Genomic DNA, 22189 nt, shown 5'->3' on the forward strand with positions numbered 1-22189 from the left:
AGATGCGGTATCTTGAGGATAAGTGCTAAAGGTGTCATCAAATTGACCTACATGAACTTCTAGATTCTTGATGAAAGTTTTTTGTTCTTAAAAAAGAGTTTCTTGCATTTGAAGCATAGTAAAACTGTTATGATACAATTATGTTGAGCATCTCTTCCAAAGATTGCGTTTGCTCTTGAAAAGGAAGAAATTGTGGAGATGAAAATTGTTGTGGTATGAAAAAGTAATCTAGTGATGGATGGTGGGAAGGATATTATAGATCTTAAGGATATTGAGGAGGTAAGTCGAAAGGTGGAAAATATTGTAGTGGATTGGGATACTGAGGTGAAAAATATTAAAGTGAGGAAAATTTGATAGGTAAGTTAAGGAATACATAGGTATAAAACTGAATGATTGTTCCTGTCTCATATCCTATAAGGGACTCGGATGATTTTTTCACTTTAGAGTGTAGGTGTTTGGACATAATTCAAATTGTTGACTATCTAGGTAGTCCACAAATTGAACATGTTCAATGGTAATTGGACACTTATCACTAAAGTGATCTTCACCACAACTATCACAAAATGGAAATGAGCTTAAGAATGGATGAAAAAGATTAGGTTCATATTAAGCTCCAATGGTATCTATTTTATCAGCTAGATTTACTATATGAGAGTTTAAGGTTTTAATGAGATTAAATTCACACTTATCAATAGTACTTTTAGACATTAAATTCTCTTATGATCACTGACTTTGAAATTTTGACTCAAATAAGAAAATGAAATCTTTGAAGGTATTGTGCCTTAAAGGTTTGGCCATAGTGTTTCAAAATCCATCAATGTGAGATAAAGTATAATCTCTCCAAAACCTAGGCTCAAAAGGACTTAACAGGTTATCCCAATTCATTGAAGAGAAACTAAAAATACAAAAGCTAAGAAAATAAATTATCTGAACTATACCTAGGTATGCTTGGCATTAATATTAGCACTAAACTATGCTTACAATCCTCAACAATGGTGCCAAAAACTTGTTGCTTACTTTAGAAGTATACAAGTTGTACAAGTAATAAAATAGAAGAATTAACTCCAAGTATTATCTCTTAAATATTGTTGTAGTATCTAGAGTTAATTATTAAAATTAGTCACTCTAGATATATTTAAATCTACACAAATAAAATAGCTTAAAATTTAAATAAACATTAAAATTAAATGGCAAATAATTAAAGTGCATGAAAATTTAAACGACATAAATTTAAAAAGCATGAAAAATAAATTGCATAAAAAGTAAATAAGGGCATAAAATTTAAAGACTTGAAATTAAATTGCAAGAAAATTAAATTGCATAAATTTAAATAACATAGAAAATTAAATTGTAACAAATAACATAGAAAATTAAAATGCTTAAAACATAAATTGCAAATAAAATTTAAATTGCAAGAAAATTAAAGACAAAACAAGTAAAGGTGAACTTAATCTCTATATTAAAAAGAACATTAGAAGAAAACTAATGTATGTACAAGAGCTAAGCATCATGAAATTGAAAGCAATTAAACTTGAAAATTAAATGAAAAGTTATCTGAGCATTAGGACTTAAAGAACATTGAACTAAAACAACCAATACAGCAACCAATTATAAACTAAAGATTATGTAACTACAATAGCTCAAGAACATCAAAATAGAATTTAAAATACAGTACCTCTACGTGATGAAAATAAATGCAAAAAAAAAAAAAATTACATAGAAACATGAACAATCAGCAAGCCATAAAACCACGATTTTCAATCTTGCTTAATTAATGTTTTAATGTGTAAGGGAATGCTTAATGCATTGCAATTAAATGCTAAACATAAAATTAAACTATTACAAGTGATGAATGAAATTAAACTACCATGACAATACAAAAGTATTTTCACAAACACTTGAAAAATATGATAAATGACTACTTTCTTATTTTACCAAATACTTAAAATATTCCTACAATACTACTTTTTTAGCAAATTTTCATCAAACACTTGGAAGGCATATTGAAAACTTACATTTTTATTTATCCAACAATTTTAATATACTATGAACACAAACTTTCAAACTTTGTAAATTTATTCAAATACCTAACAAATATTATAAGCATTGAAAATCAAATCCAAAAGTTAACACATATCAAGCACACATCAAGTAATTAAAGAACCCTCATTTATTCAAAATAGAACTTTTACCAACACTTAGAAAACTTATAAAAGATAAATCAACAATCTAACATTTGTATTCAAGTAAGACTAAATAAAAATATAATCAAATCATGCAAACAAGATAATCACAAGATCAAATCATTAAGAACACATCTAAATCATAAATCAAAGCATGTAAATCATTAAAAATGGGATGAGGCTCTTGAAATGAAGAACTACATAGAAAAAAACTAAAAACTACATAGAATGGAGACAAAAAATGTATAAAAAAGGTGACAAAAATGGCTACTTTATAAAGCTTTTTCAATTTTTTTATTTTTTGGTTTTTTCCCTCACTTCTCAACTGCCTTCTCCCCAAATTTCACCCCTAAATGATAAATTTAAAGAACAAGACCCATTTTAGTAACCATTAGATCAAAATTCATTTATGGGTTGTAATTTTTTTATCTTTTCTTTAATCTTGGTGCCTAAGGTTTGCCACATAGGTCATAGGATTATTGTACCTTGAAATCTAATGGCTTTAAAAAATATAGCAAATAAACTTGGTTAGTAGTGCAACTATCCCAATGAAAAGATCATTTTACCCTTATTAGTAATTTTGTCAATTTGCATGATTTTCTTAGAAACCTATGATCCCATCCTTGTTTTGTGATTTTAATGTACCACAATCATAAAATAATATGAAAACATGCTTTAAAGGCTTTAATGAAAAATCACATCGAGAATGTCAAATTACAAAAAAAAAAGGGCATTTTGGTAATTTCATATCTCTAAAGTGCAATCAAGGTTTTCAATACACCAAAAATCATAAAATAATATAAGTACATAACTTGAAAGTTTTCATGAAAAACCAACTTAGGAAGATCAAATTATGAAAATACCCCTAAAAAGTATTTTGATAATATTATACTTTTCTAGATGCGAACAAGATATTTAATATACCATAAACCATGAAATAATATCAAAATATGATATGAAGGTTTCAAGAAAATCCTACCTCGAGAAGTTTAAATTACGAAAATACCCTCAAAGGGTATTTTTATAATTTTAAATTTTTTGAGGTGCGATTAAGGCTTTTAATGCATCAAAAGTTATGGAATGATATTAAAATATGATTTGGAGTCTTTGACAAAAATTTGACTTCAAGAAGGTTAAAATTATGAAAATATCCCTTAAAAGTCATTTTAGTGATTTCACCATTTTTGAGGTGCGATCAAGATTTTTAGTACATTAAAATCATAAAAGTATTAATCTTAAGCCTTGATAATCTCACTAGGTTGTGTATTCTAATAATTGGCCTAAATTCGACTCGATTTTGATCAATTTTGATAAGGTTTGATTTTATTTGATCAAGTTTGACCTTGAGGTATTTTGTTCAAATTGATCCTAATTTCAATTTTAAAAACTTGTTAATGTTAAGGAATGTTACAATTGAATTGGGCGAGACTTTAAAAGCCTTACATTTGGCTAAGAATTATCCATGTAAAATTATGTCTACAAAAGATAATAAAAATGAGATTTTGTGGAAATAAATCAAATTCAAGAAATTAACTTTAAATGTTATAGTTAAATCTATTTTTTTTTAATTTAAAGATAATGTGCAATTAATTGGTATCATTTTTAAAACAAACATTATGAGAATGTGGATTCTTCTTTATATGCAACCATATTTCTAAACTTAAATATATTTTTAAATATCAAAACTGTCTTTTTAATAATCCTTAAACTTTTTTTTTATTTTATTAAATAAATTAACTTTTTAAGTGATCAATCACACTAATAAAAAATAATTAATAGTGTCCCTTGTTTGATTTTTAAAATTTTTTATCTTGTGATCAAAATTTTGAACTTGCAAACAATTTTTTATCAATATTTTATGAATATAAAAAAAATTTCATCTAAATCATTTTGTGATAAAAACTAAAGAAATGTTGACAGCCTCTAATGGTCCAAGTCACTCTTGGGAAAAGTGAGAGTAAAATACATGACCAAAGGACTTTTTAATTTAGAAAAAAATAGAAAGAGATAAAAAAAAAGGGACAAAATCAGAGAAAAAAAGCATTTTTTTTAAATTTTTCTTCTTTCATTTTGAAACTTAAAAGCTTCTTTTTCATTTTTCCCCAAAGGCCCATAAGAGTAAGAAAAAAAACAAAAAACCTAACTCTATTTTCACACTTTCAACCTTAAAATCTTCACGGATCCATTTGTCTTTTCCAAATTAAAAAAAGTACTAATGTTTTTGTTTTGGAAAGAAGTACTTTGTTGACTAAGTTTATGGGGTCCATGAAGATTTCTGAGACATTTTTATTTGCCTATCTACTCTTTTTTTTTTTTTCTGATACAACAACCTGGGAAGTTTCAACTTTGGCCTTTTTTTTTTTTGTTTCTTTGTTTTTTCAAAGGTTGTAATTTGTCTAAAAGGTTTTGCCTTTTTTTTTTTTTTCTTTTTGTTATTATTTTTGGATTGTATTTAATTTTGTTATAAAGGAGATGCAATTGGGTTGGCCACAATCCTTGGGGAGTCCAATTCCCCAACAAGTTTAACCTTTCCAAGTAGTTGATACTAGAGGGAAACATAGGATGCACGTTGAACTCGGAAGGTTAGAGCAAGATTCTAGATTATTAAAGGTTAGTAAAAGATCATTTTTTGTTTTTGGCTTCTTCTAGTTATTGAAATATTGGTTTTCTTGTTTGGAGTATTTAATTTTTAATTGTTTTGGATCGGAGTCCACTACCTAGTTTTATCTTTGAATTTGAAATGTTAACTTATGATGTTTGGATATGAACGGTGTCAGTATGTTATTTATTGTGGATAGATTGAACTCAATTTGCCTATTTGTTGTCTTTTCAATTAAGTCACCTGAAATTTGTCTCTTCTTTTGGAGTTTTCAAGTTGGATATAGAGAAAATGCCAGACCTTGAATTAAATTTTTTTGCTCTATAAAGAAATCATCTTATGCCAGACCTTGGATTATTTTCACTTTATTTTTGCTAGAAAGGTAGGGATGGGATACCCTAGATTTATTTATTTATTATTTAATTGGTTAGGGGTATTAAATCTGAAAAAATAAAAGTACATAATATTGCTTTAGATCACCTTCAGTGCATAGGTGTACTCATGGTTTGGCAATGAAGTTTAGCCTTCTGCTATCCAAAAAATTCTTTCAACTGTAGTAGCTCTTTTTTTCACTTCCATTAATTCAATTTCTTCCATTTAATTTAATAAGGCCTTACTAGATTGGTTTTTTTATTTGGCTATCAATTGCTTCCTCGTTTCCTTGATCTGGTAGTTTTACTATCCGTAGCTGCAAAGTCATAACTATCACTAGCCTATTTAGAAGCCCTAATGTTAAAGGCATCTGTATGCTAACCTTATTTTTGGACTTTTAATGTACTAGTATTTCTTTTTGAGATACAATGACTTTAAGAACTTGTAATTCATGTTAGGTCGCTAGGTCTCCAATGTCTAAGGTCCAATTTTTTTAGGTTAATTAAGTTGTTTAATTTATGCTCATTTTTAATGATTTAGTTGCACCACATCACCTTTCAATTTTGGTTTATTCCATTTAGATACATAGTGGTTATAGCTTGTTATATTAGATTTGTTGAAATTTCCATTATACATGTTTTTTTTTTAATTGTAACTTTTGGGAACAAACAATGGTATTGTGCACTTATAATCTACTGGGATAAATTATGCATTCAGCAAAGAGAAGCTTACATTGTTATATATATTAACTTGTAATATGAATATTATTGCTTCATTTGTAAAGTTTAATAATTTACCATTATTCACCAAAATAGTGGAAGGCTTTTTCCAATAGTTATTTGGCCTAGGCCTGAACAATTTAATTTGAAATTTTGTTTTGGTTGGAATTAGTATTTTGATTTATCCATGAAAATTTGCTGGTTAGTTTCTATCCATTTGTAAGAGGGAAGTTATTTTGTATTGGGTTCAAATTGGCAACTAGGTAGACTTTATATGGTTTTGCTAACAATTAGGGAAGGAATGAAGATGGAGTGTTTACTTATCATATTCACAAATTTAAGTTTGCGTAACAAAGATTTTCCCATTATAAAGCAGCTCCTAGAAATTTTTGGAAAAGTTGTTTAATTTGTCCATATCCAACAAACTTTCATGGGCATTTGGTTTGGGAGAATCTATGCATTTTTTCCTGGAATCTTATTAATGGGTATTTGATTCCAATGTTTGGTTCAAGGTAATTCGATTTTCGAGAAAAATAATAGATTCCCAACAGTACCCAAAGTTTTGGAATAAAAAATCCACTTCTCCCTATAATATTCTAAGATTCTAGGGGAGAAAGTTACGTTATTTAAACTTAAGCATTGAAAATCAAATCCAAAAGTTAACACATATCAAGCACACATCAAGCAATTAAAAAACCCTCATTTATTGAAAATAAAACTTTTACCAACACTTAGAAAACTTATAAAAGATAAATCAACAATCTAACATTTGTATTCAAGTAAGACTAAATAAAAATATAATCAAATCATGCAAACAAGATAATCACAAGACCAAATCATTAAGAACACATCTAAATCATAAATCGAAGCATGTAAATCATTAAAAATGGGATGAGGCTCTTGAAATGAAGAACTACATAGAAAAAAACTAAAAACTAAAAACTACATAGAATGGAGACAAAAAATGTATAAAAAAGGTGACAAAAATGGCTATTTTATAAAGCTTTTTCAATTTTTTTATTTTTTGGTTTTTTCCCTCACTTCTCAACTGCCTTCTCCCCAAATTTCACCCCTAAATGATAAATTTAAAGAGCAAGACCCATTTTAGTAACCATTAGATCAAAATTCATTTAAGGGTTGTAATTTTTTTATCTTTTCTTTAATCTTGGTGCCTAAGGTTTGCCACATAGGCCATAGGATTATTGTACCTTGAAATCTAATGGCTTTAAAAAATATAGCAAATAAAACTTGGTTAGTAGTGCAACTATCCCAATGAAAAGATCATTTTACCCTTATTAGTAATTTTGCCAATTTGCATGATTTTCTTAGAAACCTATGATCCCATCCTTGTTTTGTGATTTTAATGTACCACAATCATAAAATAATATGAAAACATGCTTTAAAGGCTGTAATGAAAAATCACATCGAGAATGTCAAATTGCAAAAAAAAAAGGCATTTTGGTAATTTCATATCTCTAAAGTGCAATCAAGGTTTTCAATACACCAAAAATCATGAAATAATATAAGTACATAACTTGAAAGTTTTCATGAAAAACCAACTTAGGAAGATCAAATTATGAAAATACCCCTAAAAGGTATTTTGATAATTTTATACTTTTCTAGATGCGAACAAGATATTTAATATACCATAAACCATGAAATAATATCAAAATATGATATGAAGGTTTCAAGAAAATCCTACCTCGAGAAGTTTAAATTACGAAAATATCCTCAAAGGGTATTTTTATAATTTTAAATTTTTGAGGTGCGATTAAGGCTTTTAATGCATCAAAAGTTATGGAATGATATTAAAATATGATTTGGAGTCTTTGACAAAAATTTGACTTCGGGAAGGTTAAAATTATGAAAATATCCCTTAAAAGGTATTTTAGTGATTTCACCATTTTTAAGGTTCGATCAAGATTTTTAGTACATCAAAATCATAAAAGTATTAATCTTAAGCCTTAATAATCTCACTAGGTTGTGCATTCTAATAATTGGCCTAAATTCGACTCGATTTTGATCAATTTTGATCAAGTTTGATTTTATTTGATCAAGTTTGACCTTGAGGTATTTTGGTCAAATTGATCTTAATTTCAATTTTAAAAACTTGTTAATGTTAAGGAATGTTAGAATTGAATTGGGCGAGACTTTAAAAGTCTTACATTTGGCTAAGAATTATCCATGTAAAATTATGTCTACAAAAGATAATAAAAATGAGATTTTGTGGAAATAAATCAAATTCAAGAAATTAACTTTAAATGTTATAGTTAAATCTATTTTTTTAATTTAAAGATAACGTGCAATTAATTGGTATCATTTTTAAAACAAACATTATGAGAATGTGGATTCTTCTTTATATGCAACCATATTTCTAAACTTAAATATATTTTTAAATATCAAAACTGTCTTTTTAATAATCCTTAAACTTTTTTTTTATTTTATTAAATAAATTAACTTTTTAAGTGATCAATCACACTAATAAAAAATAATTAATAGTGTCCCTTGTTTGATTTTTAAAATTTTTTATCTTGTGATCAAAATTTTGAACTTGCAAACAATTTTTTATCAATATTTTATGAATATAAAAAAAATTTCATCTAAATCATTTTGTGATAAAAACTAAAGAAATGTTGACAGCCTCTAATGGTACAAGTCACTCTTGGGAAAAGTGAGAGTAAAAAACATGACAAAAAGACTTTTTAATTTAAAAAAAATAGAAAGAGATAAAAAAAAAAGGATAAAATCAGAGAAAAAAAGCATCTTTTTAATTTTTCTTCTTTCATTTTGAAACTTAAAAGCTTCTTTTTCATTTTTCCCCAAAGGCCCATAAGAGTAAAGAAAAAAAAAAACAAAAAACCTAACTCTATTTTCACACTTTCAGCCTTAAAATCTTCACGGATCCATTTGTCTTTTCCAAATTAAAAAAAGTACTAATGTTTTTGTTTTGGAAAGAAGTACTTTGTTGACTAAGTTTATGGGGTCCATGAAGATTTTTGAGACATTTTTATTTGCCTATCTACTCTTATTTTTTTTTTCTGATACAACAACCTGGGAAGTTTCAACTTTGGCCTTTTTTTTTTTTGTTTCTTTGTTTTTTCAAAGGTTGTAATTTGTCTAAAAGGTTTTGCCTTTTTTTTTTTTCTTTTTGTTATTATTTTTGGATTGTATTTAATTTTGTTATAAAGGAGATGCAATTGGGTTGGCCACAATCCTTGGGGAGTCCAATTCCCCAACAAGTTTAACCTTTCCAAGTAGTTGATACTAGAGGGAAACATAGGATGCACGTTGAACTCGGAAGGTTAGAGCAAGATTCTAGATTATTAAAGGTTAGTAAAAGATCATTTTTTGTTTTTGGCTTCTTCTAGTTATTGAAATATTGGTTTTCTTGTTTGGAGTATTTAATTTTTAATTGTTTTGGATCGGAGTCCACTACCTAGTTTTATCTTTGAATTTGAAATGTTAACTTATGATGTTTGGATATGAATGGTGTCAGTATGTTATTTATTGTGGATAGATTGAACTCAATTTGCCTATTTGTTGTCTTTTCAATTAAGTCACCTGAAATTTGTCTCTTCTTTTGGAGTTTTCAAGTTGGATATAGAGCAAATGCCAGACCTTGAATTAAATTTTTTTGCTATATAAAGAAATCATCTTATGCCAGACCTTGGATTATTTTCACTTTATTTTTGCTAGAAAGGTAGGGATGGGATACCCTAGATTTATTTATTTATTATTTAATTGGTTAGGGGTATTAAATCTGAAAAAATAAAAGTACATAATATTGCTTTAGATCACCTTCAGTGCATAGGTGTACTCATGGTTTGGCAATGAAGTTTAGCCTTCTGCTATCCAAAAAATTCTTTCAACTGTAGTAGCTCTTTTTTTCACTTCCATTAATTCAATTTCTTCCATTTAATTTAATAAGGCCTTACTAGATTGGTTTTTTTATTTGGCTATCAATTGCTTCCTCGTTTCCTTGATCTGGTAGTTTTACTATCCGTAGCTGCAAAGTCATAACTATCACTAGCCTATTTAGAAGCCCTAATGTTAAAGGCATCTGTATGCTAACCTTATTTTTGGACTTTTAATGTACTAGTATTTCTTTTTGAGATACAATGACTTTAAGAACTTGTAATTCATGTTAGGTCGCTAGGTCTCCAATGTCTAAGGTCCAATTTTTTTAGGTTAATTAAGTTGTTTAATTTATGCTCATTTTTAATGATTTAGTTGCACCACATCACCTTTCAATTTTGGTTTATTCCATTTAGATACATAGTGGTTATAGCTTGTTATATTAGATTTGTTGAAATTTCCATTATACATGTTTTTTTTTTAATTGTAACTTTTGGGAACAAACAATGGTATTGTGCACTTATAATCTACTGGGATAAATTATGCATTCAGCAAAGAGAAGCTTACATTGTTATATATATTAACTTGTAATATGAATATTATTGCTTCATTTGTAAAGTTTAATAATTTACCATTATTCACCAAAATAGTGGAAGGCTTTTTCCAATAGTTATTTGGCCTAGGCCTGAACAATTTAATTTGAAATTTTGTTTTGGTTGGAATTAGTATTTTGATTTATCCATGAAAATTTGCTGGTTAGTTTCTATCCATTTGTAAGAGGGAAGTTATTTTGTATTGGGTTCAAATTGGCAACTAGGTAGACTTTATATGGTTTTGCTAACAATTAGGGAAGGAATGAAGATGGAGTATTTACTTATCATATTCACAAATTTAAGTTTGCGTAACAAAGATTTTCCCATTATAAAGCAGCTCCTAGAAATTTTTGGAAAAGTTGTTTAATTTGTCTATATCCAACAAACTTTCATGGGCATTTGGTTTGGGAGAATCTATGCATTTTTTCCTGGAATCTTATTAATGGGTATTTGATTCCAATGTTTGGTTCAAGATAATTCGATTTTCGAGAAAAATAATAGATTCCCAACAGTACCCAAAATCTTGGAATCAAAAATCCACTTCTCCCTATAATATTCTAAGATTCTAGGGGAGAAAGTTACATTATTTACAAATTTGACCTAAATAAAAAATTATGAAATAGCTGTCACCATTTTGAAAAGCATATATGAAAGTGATTGCAAGTTAGTTATAGGTTTTTACTGTTAAATTTTTTTTTTTTACTTTGCAATTAAATGCGTTTGACATGAAAAATGCCTTAAATAATCTTGTTCAATTTTTTTAGGATTATTTAAGGTATTTTTTGACCAAAAATACCTTAAATAATCCCCTAAAAAAATTGACCAGCATTATTTGTAGCGTTTTCTGGTCAAAAATACCTTAAATAATCCTGTTTAATTTTTTTGAAGATTATTTAAGACGTTTTTTTACCATAAAATGCCTTAAATAATCTTTTACAAAAAATTGAATGAGATTATTTAAGGTGGTTTATGACAAAAAATGCCTTACATAATCCTCTAAAAAAATTGATCAGCATTATTTAAGATGTTTTCTGACCGTATTTTCTGGTCAGATGCTACAGGAAAAAGTCAAACCTAAGACTTTATAATTAATAGCCATATACTCTAATCAACTGAGTTACTTCAGTTTTTTTATATTTTATCTCTTAAATCTTATAAGTAATAAAAATGATTATTTAAAGTATTTTTGATCAAAAATACCTTAAATGATCCCTTTTAAAAAATAAAAAGATTATTTAAAGTGTTTTCCAACTAGAAACATTTTAAATAATCCCCACTAATTTTTTATTGATGATATTTTATAAATAAAAATAGCAATCAAATAAAATACTTATCTTCTTTTGCTGTTAAATGCATCATTTGTTGTTTGGGTATTTGTTATTAATAAAAGCCAATAAAAAGTTATCATCATATATATCAAAGAAATTATGGTAATTATTCAGAAATTAATATATGTGGATTCCTACTAATGAGTGAATCTGAATATAAGATGTCTTAAAAATAAAAAAAAACCTCGAATATCGTACTTTCTTGGAGATCACACTCTTCCTCAAAATCTAAGATTTTGTGAGCTAAACACCCCTTAAGGTATCTTCTTTTATTTGTCCAAATCCATTGAGACTTTTAGGTTAACATATGTTCTTAAGAGCTGCTTGTAAAATATATGGAATGTCATTCTGCTTGAAAAATTTTTGCATACTCCAAGCATGATTGGAATGAAATTCAATTGCACAAGTTGTTTCTCACGTTTTTAGGGCACGTTAATAGTTGTACTTTTCCTTAGCAAATTCCCTCATCTATTGCAAATGCAATCACTCCCACTTCTTTGTATTTCTTTTGTTCATCTGGTTGTACTTCACATCTTTGTCTTTCCTGCTGCTGTCCGTGTGCCTCTATTATTGAGACATTTTTCTAAACTTGCGTTGGTTAAATTAGAGATTTATTAGGTTATGTTTTTCTTTCTTTTATGAGTTGGAAGGCAACTTAATTTGTTGATTAGTTGTTCAGGTTAGAGTTGCTGTCTCCATATTCTGTATGATTTTATACTTTCTGTCCGTTGGTGCCAGAACAGAATGGTTTTGGCTGCAATAAAAGAAGCCGGCTCTTTCAGTGTCTACTGTAGTAACATATTTGAGAATATTTGAAAATGCCGATTAGCTTGAACTAATAAGTTTTCTATTTCCGCGTTTTTTACTGAGAATGCGTTCCAATGACTGCAAACATATGCAGTCATGTATGTTGAAAAGTGGAAAATATTAATGCAGCCATCATTTTGAGAAGATCTCCGTTGATGTTTCATAGTTTACCATATATGCTTAAGATTAGAAAATAAAATGTTATTTTTTGCCAATGGTTTTCTCGTCATTTGATCTGAACCGACTACAAATTTAGAGTCAGTAATATTTTTATTGACCTTCCATAATGTTGTGTGCTATACACAGGAAGAACTGGAGCAGATAGAAAGGACGGAAAAGCATCAGCTGCATGCAAAGAGTACGTATGAAGAATACTGGGTATTCGTTTCCTATCCGAGCATGAAAATTCAGGGCAAAGCTGATTCAAATTTGTTTTCATATGCATGACAGGATACCGAGTAATGTGGAAAGGAGACCTGATCCACTACTTATGTAAAACATACATCTCTTCAACATCCCTTCTTTCATTTCATTTTTGCAGTAATTCTTCCCGAAAATTATCTTCATCATTGTTGACAGAACAAATGGCCCACTAAATCCCTTTTGGGATCGATGGTTCCTCAAGGTTTCAAATGTTGGATACTGTGACAATTTTTTTTGGAGAGACTTCAACTTCCAGAGTTACAAATGTTTGAGCAACAGAGTCATCTCAGATGTTTATGAAATATTTCATTGTGCACAAAATGAAAATTTCACAGCAATTTTTTTTAATCCTATTTATAGTGATTGTGCAGAAAATGTCAGTTTCTTAAGGCAAATTGAAATGCGAAAACAATCTACAAATTTTAACAAGAACAGCTCATACATCAGATGGTACACCAAAGTTGACACTGTTTCAGTCATCTGAATCCATAATGTATGAAAAATGAACTCTTTGATTGATCATCCCATCTTCAACTCGGTGCTTTCCCGGTAACATGCTGGGCGATCCACCCTAGACCATCGTACAAGCCGTCTCCAGTAAGTGCACAACAGGATTGGATGTGCCAATCATGATTTTTTATGCTATGAAGCGAAAGGGCATCAGTGATCTCAGCCGGGGTCATTGCATCCCTTAGGTCTTGTTTATTTGCAAAGACAAGTATAACAGAATGTTGTAGGTCCTCATGTCCAAGTAACCTGAAGAGTTCATCCTTCATAATGGTGATCCTGGCCCTGTCAGTGCTGTCTATCACCGCAATAACAGCATGAGTTCCACGGTAGTATGTTGCCCATGAGTTTCTTAATCTTTCTTGGCCTCCAAGATCCCAGACCTGAGGCAAATACAAATATTTAAGTGCTCAGCAGATTCATAAAATCTAAATGAAACCATCGCATTCAATCTCCTCACACCTCACTCTATTCTCTTCTACTTTTTGGCTTAGTACACAATTCCATAACAAAGAAAATATAGAGCTGTCCTATCCAGTTGGTAGTCTCAATATTTTTTCTTAAGATGAATCGCATAATTAAAGACTGCCAGAACATTCGATCTTCATAAAGTACAAGCTGAAGACATCGGCAAAATAAGATCAATGAGACCTGATGGAATTAGTCATAAGTCAATGTTTGCTCAATAAATTGCATTCTGCCATCGAGTTACTTCATATATTATAGTAATTTTAGAACTAAATGATAAATAAAGAGTAACTCAACTAGGACAATTAAATTAAATATAAAGGAAAACCAAGAATGGAGTAAGAAAAGATCCATCCAATCAACATACTGAACAGAAGCAATATGCCCAATTAATCACATTTAATGCGTCTCTGTGTCTTTACTTCAAGACAAATTATACATGAAAAAAACATTCGTCCGCTGTTTAAATATGATCTGCTTACAGCCAAAATGTCTGTTAAAAGAACTTAAGATGTAAAAGGGATAAATGTTTGCATCATATAGGGAAAATATTTCATCTAATGAAACCACATAATGTGACTTTCCTTTCAGAAACCTACAGAGCAAGTTTATGGAAACAATAAAAGGAGCTTATATCTTTGTAAGTAGGCAGTAACTAAACTCTAGACACAACATTCCTTTATGGATAAATATGCACAACCGAATGAATAAAAAGGGTAAAGCCGATACGTTATGCATCACGATCATACAACCATGCCATATTGCATAACTAAGTACTCATCTGTTTCTTACAATAATGCACACCTCTATATGCAAACAAACACAACAATACCTCCTCCAATACAAAAAACCAATAATCTGCTTTCCTAAGTTTCGTCTGAATTATTATGAAGATTACTTCAAACAAGGTATCCTAACAAGAGACCAGAGCTACCATTCACTTAAGATTATGCATCAAACAGGTTCCAAAAGTCAATTTCTAAGCAACAAAAGCTATGCACTGACTAACTTCCCTTCAAATACGAGGATTAATTTCATAATGTTCATAAAAAATCAAAATAAAAAGGACATTCACCACGGTTTGCAGTCAGTAAAAATCCCATTCCGGTGGCTATATAATCACAACATGAAAACTAAACAACAAATTTCCGAGCTTTAAACCTATTTGATTCCACCCCTCACAACTTTTCCCTTAACAAACAAAAAGCTATCAAAAAGATTCGAACCATTGAACAAATGCACCAATACCAAGCCCTTCGAAGAAACTAAAAAGCCCCTTGAATTTTTAACTACCAACCACCAAATGCTTTGAAAAATAAAAACAATTTCCACGAAATTAAATAAAAAAGATTTGAAAAATGAAAACCCAGAAATAAAATCATCGAGAAATTGGAAATGAAATCTCAAAAAAAAAAAAAAAGAATACCTCGAAGCGGATGTTTTTATAAACAAGCTCTTCAACATTGCTACCAACAGTAGGATGGGTAGTAACAACATCGCCAAGGTGAAGCTTGTAAAGCGTCGTCGTTTTGCCAGCATTATCCAACCCCACCACCACAATCTTATATTCTTTTGCGGGAAATAACATGAACCAAAACTTCGATATGAAAGCCCCCATCTTTTTTGTTCCTTTCAAAAAAAAAAAGAAACAAGAACAACAATCAATCCTTTATATCTTATTAAATCGATAAAAGAAACGGATCTAACCATATAAAATAACATAAAATTTTCATTTTTTACCTGGATTGAGAGGTTTGGTTGTGATGATGACGATGATGATGATGGACAGTGGTGACGGAGGGGCTAGCGTGGATCGTGAAGGAGGAGAAACAGATTTTTTGGGGGTAATCAAGAGAAATTCCGATATATATAGATTTTTTAGTCTACTTTAGGAAATGTTAGAAGAAAGAGGGAATTTATTTGCCGGGAGGAAATGAAAAAGGAAGAGCAAATAGAGGGGCATTGCTGTCCTTGACACGGTTGCTGCTGACGTGTATGCCTAGTGCTGATTACTTGGCGATTTTGCCATTCTTTTTTCTTTTTTATATTTTTACAAACATTGGCTTGATGGCTGTAGCGCACTAAAATTGACAATATAAAGTACAACAAAACGAATAGTTTAAAATTTTAATAAAAATAATATATAAATTTAATAAAAATATATATTTTATATTTTTATGTTAATATAAATTATAATATATAATTTTGATATAAATATATAAATTATTAATATTTTATGTAATATAAATACATAAATTATAAAATCATTTTGAATTGTTTAAAAAAATTTTTAATCACCGATATCCCCCTCTGTTCAATTTTGGATGCCTAATTATTATATTAATGCAATTTAGATAGCCTAAAAATCTTTAGTGGGCCAAAGAATCATATATGCTTTTGACGATCTGATCCATCCACGTCGCCAAGGCCCGAATGTGAAAGCACTGTTTCAGCCCAGCAGTCCAGTTCATTCAAAATAGCACCACTCCGGTGGTTGAATCTCATCATATGCCTTTAAACAGCGACGTTCTCAAAATTACGACGCCAAAGGCCCCCATCATCTTTTAACATTCCCTACATTTAACCAACCAAAATCAGCCACGTAATAAAAAAAGTTGCGCCCAATCTCCCCCTAGCACTCCCAACTCCCAACTTCCACAGTTCCACTTCCTAATACTTGCTAGGTTGTTTAGTCGTTTAACAGCCCTGCATGCGCTGTTTGGCAGAAAAAAAAAAACGTTTATTTTTTGTCATTTGGGCTCCTCACTCTGCGACATCCCCAAGCTGCAAACCGGGTGCGTCTCTTCGGTTTATCCGTCTTCTTCTCAAATTCCCCAAAACACGAAAAAGAAAGGGGAAACTCCTACTAATTCACTTGCTCCATACATTTCCCGCCAGCGGCAACTGTTTTCTGTCCTGATAACAATGTCGCAGTCCCTCCAATTCTTCACTCCCTCCCGTCCTCCTTACCTCACTCTCCCAAAACTTCCCGCAACGTCCTATCCCCATTCCTCGGTAATTAAACTCCCCAGCAAAAGGCACTCTACCACGATCACGAGATTGTTATCTTCAGATCTCGATGCAACGTCATCACAAGTCCTGGCTTCCGGAAACGGCCAGAGTGGAGTTGGGGGGGTTTTATCAGCGGACAACGTGGGGGCAGTTCTGTCTCATGCACCGTCGGATTTGGGAGCTGTGGCGGCGATCGATGTGGACGCCGTGACGGAGGCGGAGCTCAAGGAGAACGGATTCCGTAGCACGAGGCGGACGAAGCTAATCTGCACGATCGGTCCAGCCACGTGCGGGTTCGAGCAGCTTGAAGCGTTGGCTGTCGGAGGCATGAACGTGGCTCGAATCAACATGTGCCACGGCACACGCGAGTGGCATCAAACGGTGATCGAGCGGGTAAGGAGACTCAACGAAGAGAAAGGCTTCGCCGTCGCTATTATGATGGATACTGAAGGTAGCGAAATTCACATGGGAGATCTCGGTGGCGCTGCCTCCGCCAAAGCTGAGGTAAAATAAAAAAAGAGTTTTTTATTTTTTGAAAAAAAATAGAAATCTTTTTATTTCATTAAATTTTGAATTATTAGTTTTGAATGTAGGATGGAGAAATCTGGACATTTAGTGTTAGAGCTTTTGATTCGCCACGGCCAGAGCGTACAGTTAATGTCAACTATGACGGTTTTGCTGAAGGTTTGTAATCTTAAGTTTTAGTTAAAGAAATAGTAATTATAAGCAAATTGATTTTTTGGTGATTTAAATAAGGTTATTTGATGTTGGTTATATAGATGTGAAAGTTGGGGATGAACTTTTGGTTGATGGTGGAATGGTGAGATTTGAGGTGATAGAGAAGATTGGTCCTGATGTTAAGTGTAGGTGTACTGACCCGGGATTGATGCTTCCTCGAGCTAATTTGACTTTCTGGAGGGATGGGAGTCTTATTCGTGAGCGTAATGCTATGCTTCCTACCATTTCTTCCAAGGTTGTTACTTGTTTCTCTTTTTTGCTCCTTGAATTTTATTACATGTTATTGAATGATTTAGCTAATGGGAAAGCTAGTTTGATCAGACTTCTGATGTTATCTCTAACTCCATTTTGGTCAAATGTAGTAATAATGTAATCGGACATTGGAATAACTAACATTGTAGCATTTAGAGTCTCTTTGAATTAACTATGTGTTTGTCTGAATTACACTATATTTAACTTGTTAAACATTGTCTTTTGCTTCTTTAAATCAAGTCAACTTAAGTGGCATTTTCTTTTTCCATACAATGGTAAGGAATTGGTTTATGTAATGTTGCAAAAAAGAAGTCCAAGGTTATGCAAAAAGGTAATAAACAAAATAAATAATTAATAGATTAAGTCTGTTTCAAATGTGGTAGGGGCACGAATCCAATTCATTCAACCTTAGCAATGGTGTTTTTGGGATCTAATTTTGCTATTTGTCCTGTAGGTTCTCTTGATTTTGCAACTTTGATGTTTGAGTATTAAGGCTGTCTTTATTGTATGCCTCTAACATTCATGCAATTATCTGCTTGTTCTGTTGTATTGCCTGCATGGTGGCATATCTGTTTCTGCTGAACTACTTACTTGAAATGAAAAAAATGTAAGCCTGGTTGCATAATCAAGCTTTGTTTTCACTTCAGGATTGGTTGGACATCGACTTTGGGATTGCAGAAGGTGTTGATTTTATTGCAATATCCTTTGTCAAATCTGCAGAAGTGATTAATCATCTTAAAAGCTATATTGCTGCTAGGTCATGTGGTAGGTAAGTGCCATACATTGCCTTGCACTGTCAGAAGTATGGAATGGTTGCAGTCAACTCTGATATTTTAGAAGGGTTTTTGATTTTCGTCTTCTGACAATCATGCTGCATGTGCACTTTCAACAGTTGCAAATTAGAAATTGAGACTGAAATTAAGTACTCTTTTAGTAAAATAAGTACTATGTTCCAAAATCAAGTAACATTTATTGATGTATTGATCTTTTTTTTTTTTTTTTTTTCTGAAATCGGCATCTCAATATTGTGATGCAGTGACATAGCTGTCATTGCAAAGATAGAGAGTATTGACTCATTAAAGAACTTGGAGGAAATTATTCAAGCATCTGATGGAGCTATGGTTGCAAGAGGAGACTTGGGTGCTCAGATACCATTGGAACAGGTTCCATCAGCCCAGCAAAAGACCGTCCAGCTTTGCAGGCTGCTAAATAAGCCAGTGATTGTTGCCTCCCAGCTACTTGAATCAATGATTGAATACCCTACACCAACCCGAGCTGAAGTTGCTGATGTTTCTGAAGCAGTGAGGCAGCGAGCTGATGCTTTAATGCTCTCTGGTGAGTCAGCTATGGGACAGTACCCAGAAAAGGCATTGGCTGTTCTGAGAAGTGTTAGTTTGAGAATAGAGAAGTGGTGGAGGGAGGAAAAATGCCGTGAGGCTATGGAACTGCCAGATGTAGGAACTTCATTTGCAGATAGTATCTCAGAAGAGATATGTAATTCTGCCGCCAAGATGGGTAAGAATATTTGGTTCTGTAATATATTTGTCTAATTATGTGTTTGCGCAAGCATTTATGTAAATTTATATCTGCATGCATATATGTATCCTATATCTATGTCCTCTCTCTTCATTGAATTGGCTATGGTCCAAAGTCATAAGAATCTTGTACATCTTGAGACTTTAAAACTCCATTGCATTTTCTGTATACACATTATTACTTTTTTAGTATTTGTGGCAAAAATTTGTTTATCCTGGTATGGTGTATGTCATGGAAAGAATCTTTCTAGATTCATGTCATTTTTCTCTTCTTTTTCTTTCTTCAAGTGATTATGTTTTAGGGGCATTTGGATGATTTGGGCAACTTTCATGAGTTTATTTTTTTCAATATGAGATTATTGCTTTTATTGGGTTTATTTAAAATGTTAATAAGTCTTCTTGAGCTAATGAATTTGTAAATGCAATCAAAATGGAATTTTGGTAGTTAGCTTCATTTCTTAACGGATAATTGGTAATAGCCCTTTATAGTTTGCTCAATGTCCCTTAAAATCTGGTGGATTGAATAAACCATAATAAATATCTAACCGCATACAACTTTTGTCCTGGGATTGTTATAATATGGTGATTTCTCTTCCTCCATCTTGGAATTTTGTTAGATAGCTTCATTTCTTAAGTATCTCCGGTAATTCGTAATAGCCCTTTATAGTTGGCTCAATGTCCTATAAAATCTGGTGAATTGAATAAACTGTAATAAACATCTGACTGCATACAACTTTTGTCCTGAGATTGTTACAATATGGTGATTTCTCTTCCTCCACCTCCTCCCTTTTTCCTCTGATGCTATTAGCTTTCATTCTGTTTTGTTCTCTTCTATTTTTTTTTTTTTTTTTGCCATATATCGCAAAGAGTTTTGGTGTATATGAGTAGATGACACAATATCAACTATCAGCCAAGTGTGTAACTACCCTCTTTCACTCAAGAAAGTCTAGGTGATAGATATCCAAAATTTCATTTTGAACAAGTGTTTCTTCAATTATAGTCTTGATGTGAGTTTAATTGTGATCTGCAGCTAACAATTTAGAGGTGGATGCCCTTTAGGTATACACAAAGACAGGCTACATGGCCTCCCTCCTATCCCGCTGTCGACCAGATTGTCCCATCTTTGCTTTTACAACAACAACTTCTGTCCGAAGGCGTCTGAACCTACAGTGGGGTCTGATACCCTTCCGTCTGAGCTTCTCTGATGATATGGAAAGCAACCTTAACAAAACCTTCTCGTTACTCAAAGCCAGGGGAATGACCAAATCAGGTGACCTTGTAATTGCTGTGTCAGACATGTTGCAGTCCATCCAAGTCATGAAAGTTCCTTAAAAACTCGGTATGATTCAGATTGTGGTCATTTTTCAACCCTGCCTCTAGACTGTTTTATGTATTAAACTTCCTGTATTCTTTACCATCATTTCAACGTGATTACTGTTAGAAAGAAAATTATTGCCAGAGGAGAATGAGGAGCCGGGTCTTGTTTTTATTCAACTACTGCCCATGGCTTGTTGCAACAAGGACAACCACCAAATCTACAATATGGGACATCTCATGCTTTTCCAGTTTAGATGTATTATGGTGTTGGGGCTGGGGCATGCCGGCACAATTCATAATCCATTTTTTTCACTTTGATAGTTTTATAACTGTAATTTTCTTTTGTCTTTTTCAGTATTTGTGAGATTTTGAAGGCAATGTAGCTCATGTATGTTATTCAACTAGAATATCTGTTTCAACGAAACTGTTTTGTTGTTTTGAATCTCATCAACTCTTGCAGGCAGTTTTTTGTAAGTTCTTACGTGTTTTCCTAGTCATCAAACATTCTTATTCTTTCCTAATTGCTTTCGTGACTTCACCCATCAAGACAATCCTCCTGAAATTGTACTCAGCAGATGATATTAAATGCTTTAAACATTGACCCAGACCAAACATCCAACGAGGATCGGTTGCCTTCCTAGAGGAGATACCAAACATAAGCAATTCATAGTTTAAGCATAAAATCAAAGTATTTTAATCGGTACTCAAAATTAAGCCCCTTCTTGACATGACATCAAGTAGCTTGACTTTTATGGAACTATGCCTTTCATTATAATACTTTACTTCAATATTTTTCTGTATGGTAACTTTTTTTTTTTGTTCAATGGATTAATGGTCTACAATTCTATAAGAATTCTAATGCAGAGGATTCACAAAACTGTGGTCACTGCAGACTATATTAACTTGTATTACTTCAAATCATGATATAAAAATCAAGATATAACTCTAAGATTAAGACCTAAATGGAAATGAATAGCCAAAAATTAAAACCTGGATGGAAAGGAATAGCCAAAGGAAAAGAAATTTAAAAACACATACTTTTATATTTCATAAGAGGTTTTTACAGGAGAAGTGGGGAGAGGAATTGAATTGACTTCTTAAGAAATGAATTACAAGATTAAATAGATATACAAAAATAATTGAATAAGACTTGATATGATCTAAGGGTCCATAACTTGGAGATAAAGTAATACAAACGAAATAGTAAGGAGCTTTAATAAATGAGTGGTCCTTCTTTTTTATCTAAGTAATTTAATAAACTAGCTTTAATAAATGAGTGTTAATTATTTTTTATCAAAGTATTTTTAATAGAGTTGATATAACTTTGACATAAAGTAAACATAATACAAAATTGATATCTTGACATAAAGTTGATGTTAACAAAAGTTGATATTGATTTGTTACCATTAATTTTGTCATAATCAGAGCTGTATTATACACATAATTATATATATCTTAAATTAAAATAAAATAAATAACAA

General features: G+C 31.3%; 2 protein-coding genes across 3 annotated transcripts; one reads left to right on the top strand and one right to left on the bottom strand.

The window, feature by feature from the left end:
• Window positions 1-13170: 13170 nt before the first annotated feature.
• On the bottom strand, window positions 13171-15776 carry LOC111306672 (uncharacterized). The gene is made up of 3 exons (XM_022904469.2): window positions 15595-15776; window positions 15281-15483; window positions 13171-13769 (listed from the first exon to the last, which is right to left on the bottom strand). The coding sequence occupies exons 2-3, from the start codon at window positions 15470-15472 to the stop codon at window positions 13410-13412; spliced, it is 552 nt and encodes a 183-aa protein (XP_022760204.1). The 5' UTR covers window positions 15473-15483; window positions 15595-15776; the 3' UTR covers window positions 13171-13409.
• Window positions 15777-16542: 766 nt separating this feature from the next.
• Window positions 16543-21182, top strand: LOC111306673 (pyruvate kinase isozyme A, chloroplastic-like). Of its 2 annotated transcripts, none has more exons than XM_022904470.2 (6): window positions 16543-17370; window positions 17460-17550; window positions 17646-17839; window positions 18504-18625; window positions 18893-19371; window positions 20422-21182. In XM_022904470.2, exons 1-6 carry the CDS (start codon window positions 16780-16782, stop codon window positions 20448-20450), a joined length of 1506 nt encoding a protein of 501 aa, XP_022760205.2. In that variant the 5' UTR covers window positions 16543-16779; the 3' UTR covers window positions 20451-21182. The 2 variants fall into 2 exon arrangements, with proteins under 2 accessions (XP_022760205.2, XP_089607819.1); XM_089751693.1 differs by having other exon boundaries at window positions 16563-17370; window positions 20451-21182.
• The last annotated feature ends 1007 nt before the right edge of the window (window positions 21183-22189 follow it).

Source organism: Durio zibethinus, chromosome 22 (assembly GCF_047325235.1).
Source record: "Durio zibethinus cultivar Kanyao isolate XHJ-2024 chromosome 22, ASM4732523v1, whole genome shotgun sequence".
Lineage (NCBI taxonomy): Eukaryota > Viridiplantae > Streptophyta > Magnoliopsida > Malvales > Malvaceae > Durio > Durio zibethinus.

Excerpts from the sequence above, each read along its gene's own strand:
- LOC111306672 (XM_022904469.2), bottom strand. The coding sequence starts at position 15,472 with ATGGGGGCTTTCATATCGAAGTTTTGGTTCATGTTATTTCCCGCAAAA. Across the intron at positions 13,770-15,280 it reads ATAAAAACATCCGCTTCGAG|GTCTGGGATCTTGGAGGCCA; the intron begins GTATTCTTTTTT and ends TATTTGCCTCAG.
- LOC111306673 (XM_089751693.1), top strand. The coding sequence starts at position 16,780 with ATGTCGCAGTCCCTCCAATTCTTCACTCCCTCCCGTCCTCCTTACCTC. Across the intron at positions 17,551-17,645 it reads CTATGACGGTTTTGCTGAAG|ATGTGAAAGTTGGGGATGAA; the intron begins GTTTGTAATCTT and ends TTGGTTATATAG. Across the intron at positions 17,840-18,503 it reads TTCCTACCATTTCTTCCAAG|GATTGGTTGGACATCGACTT; the intron begins GTTGTTACTTGT and ends TTTTCACTTCAG.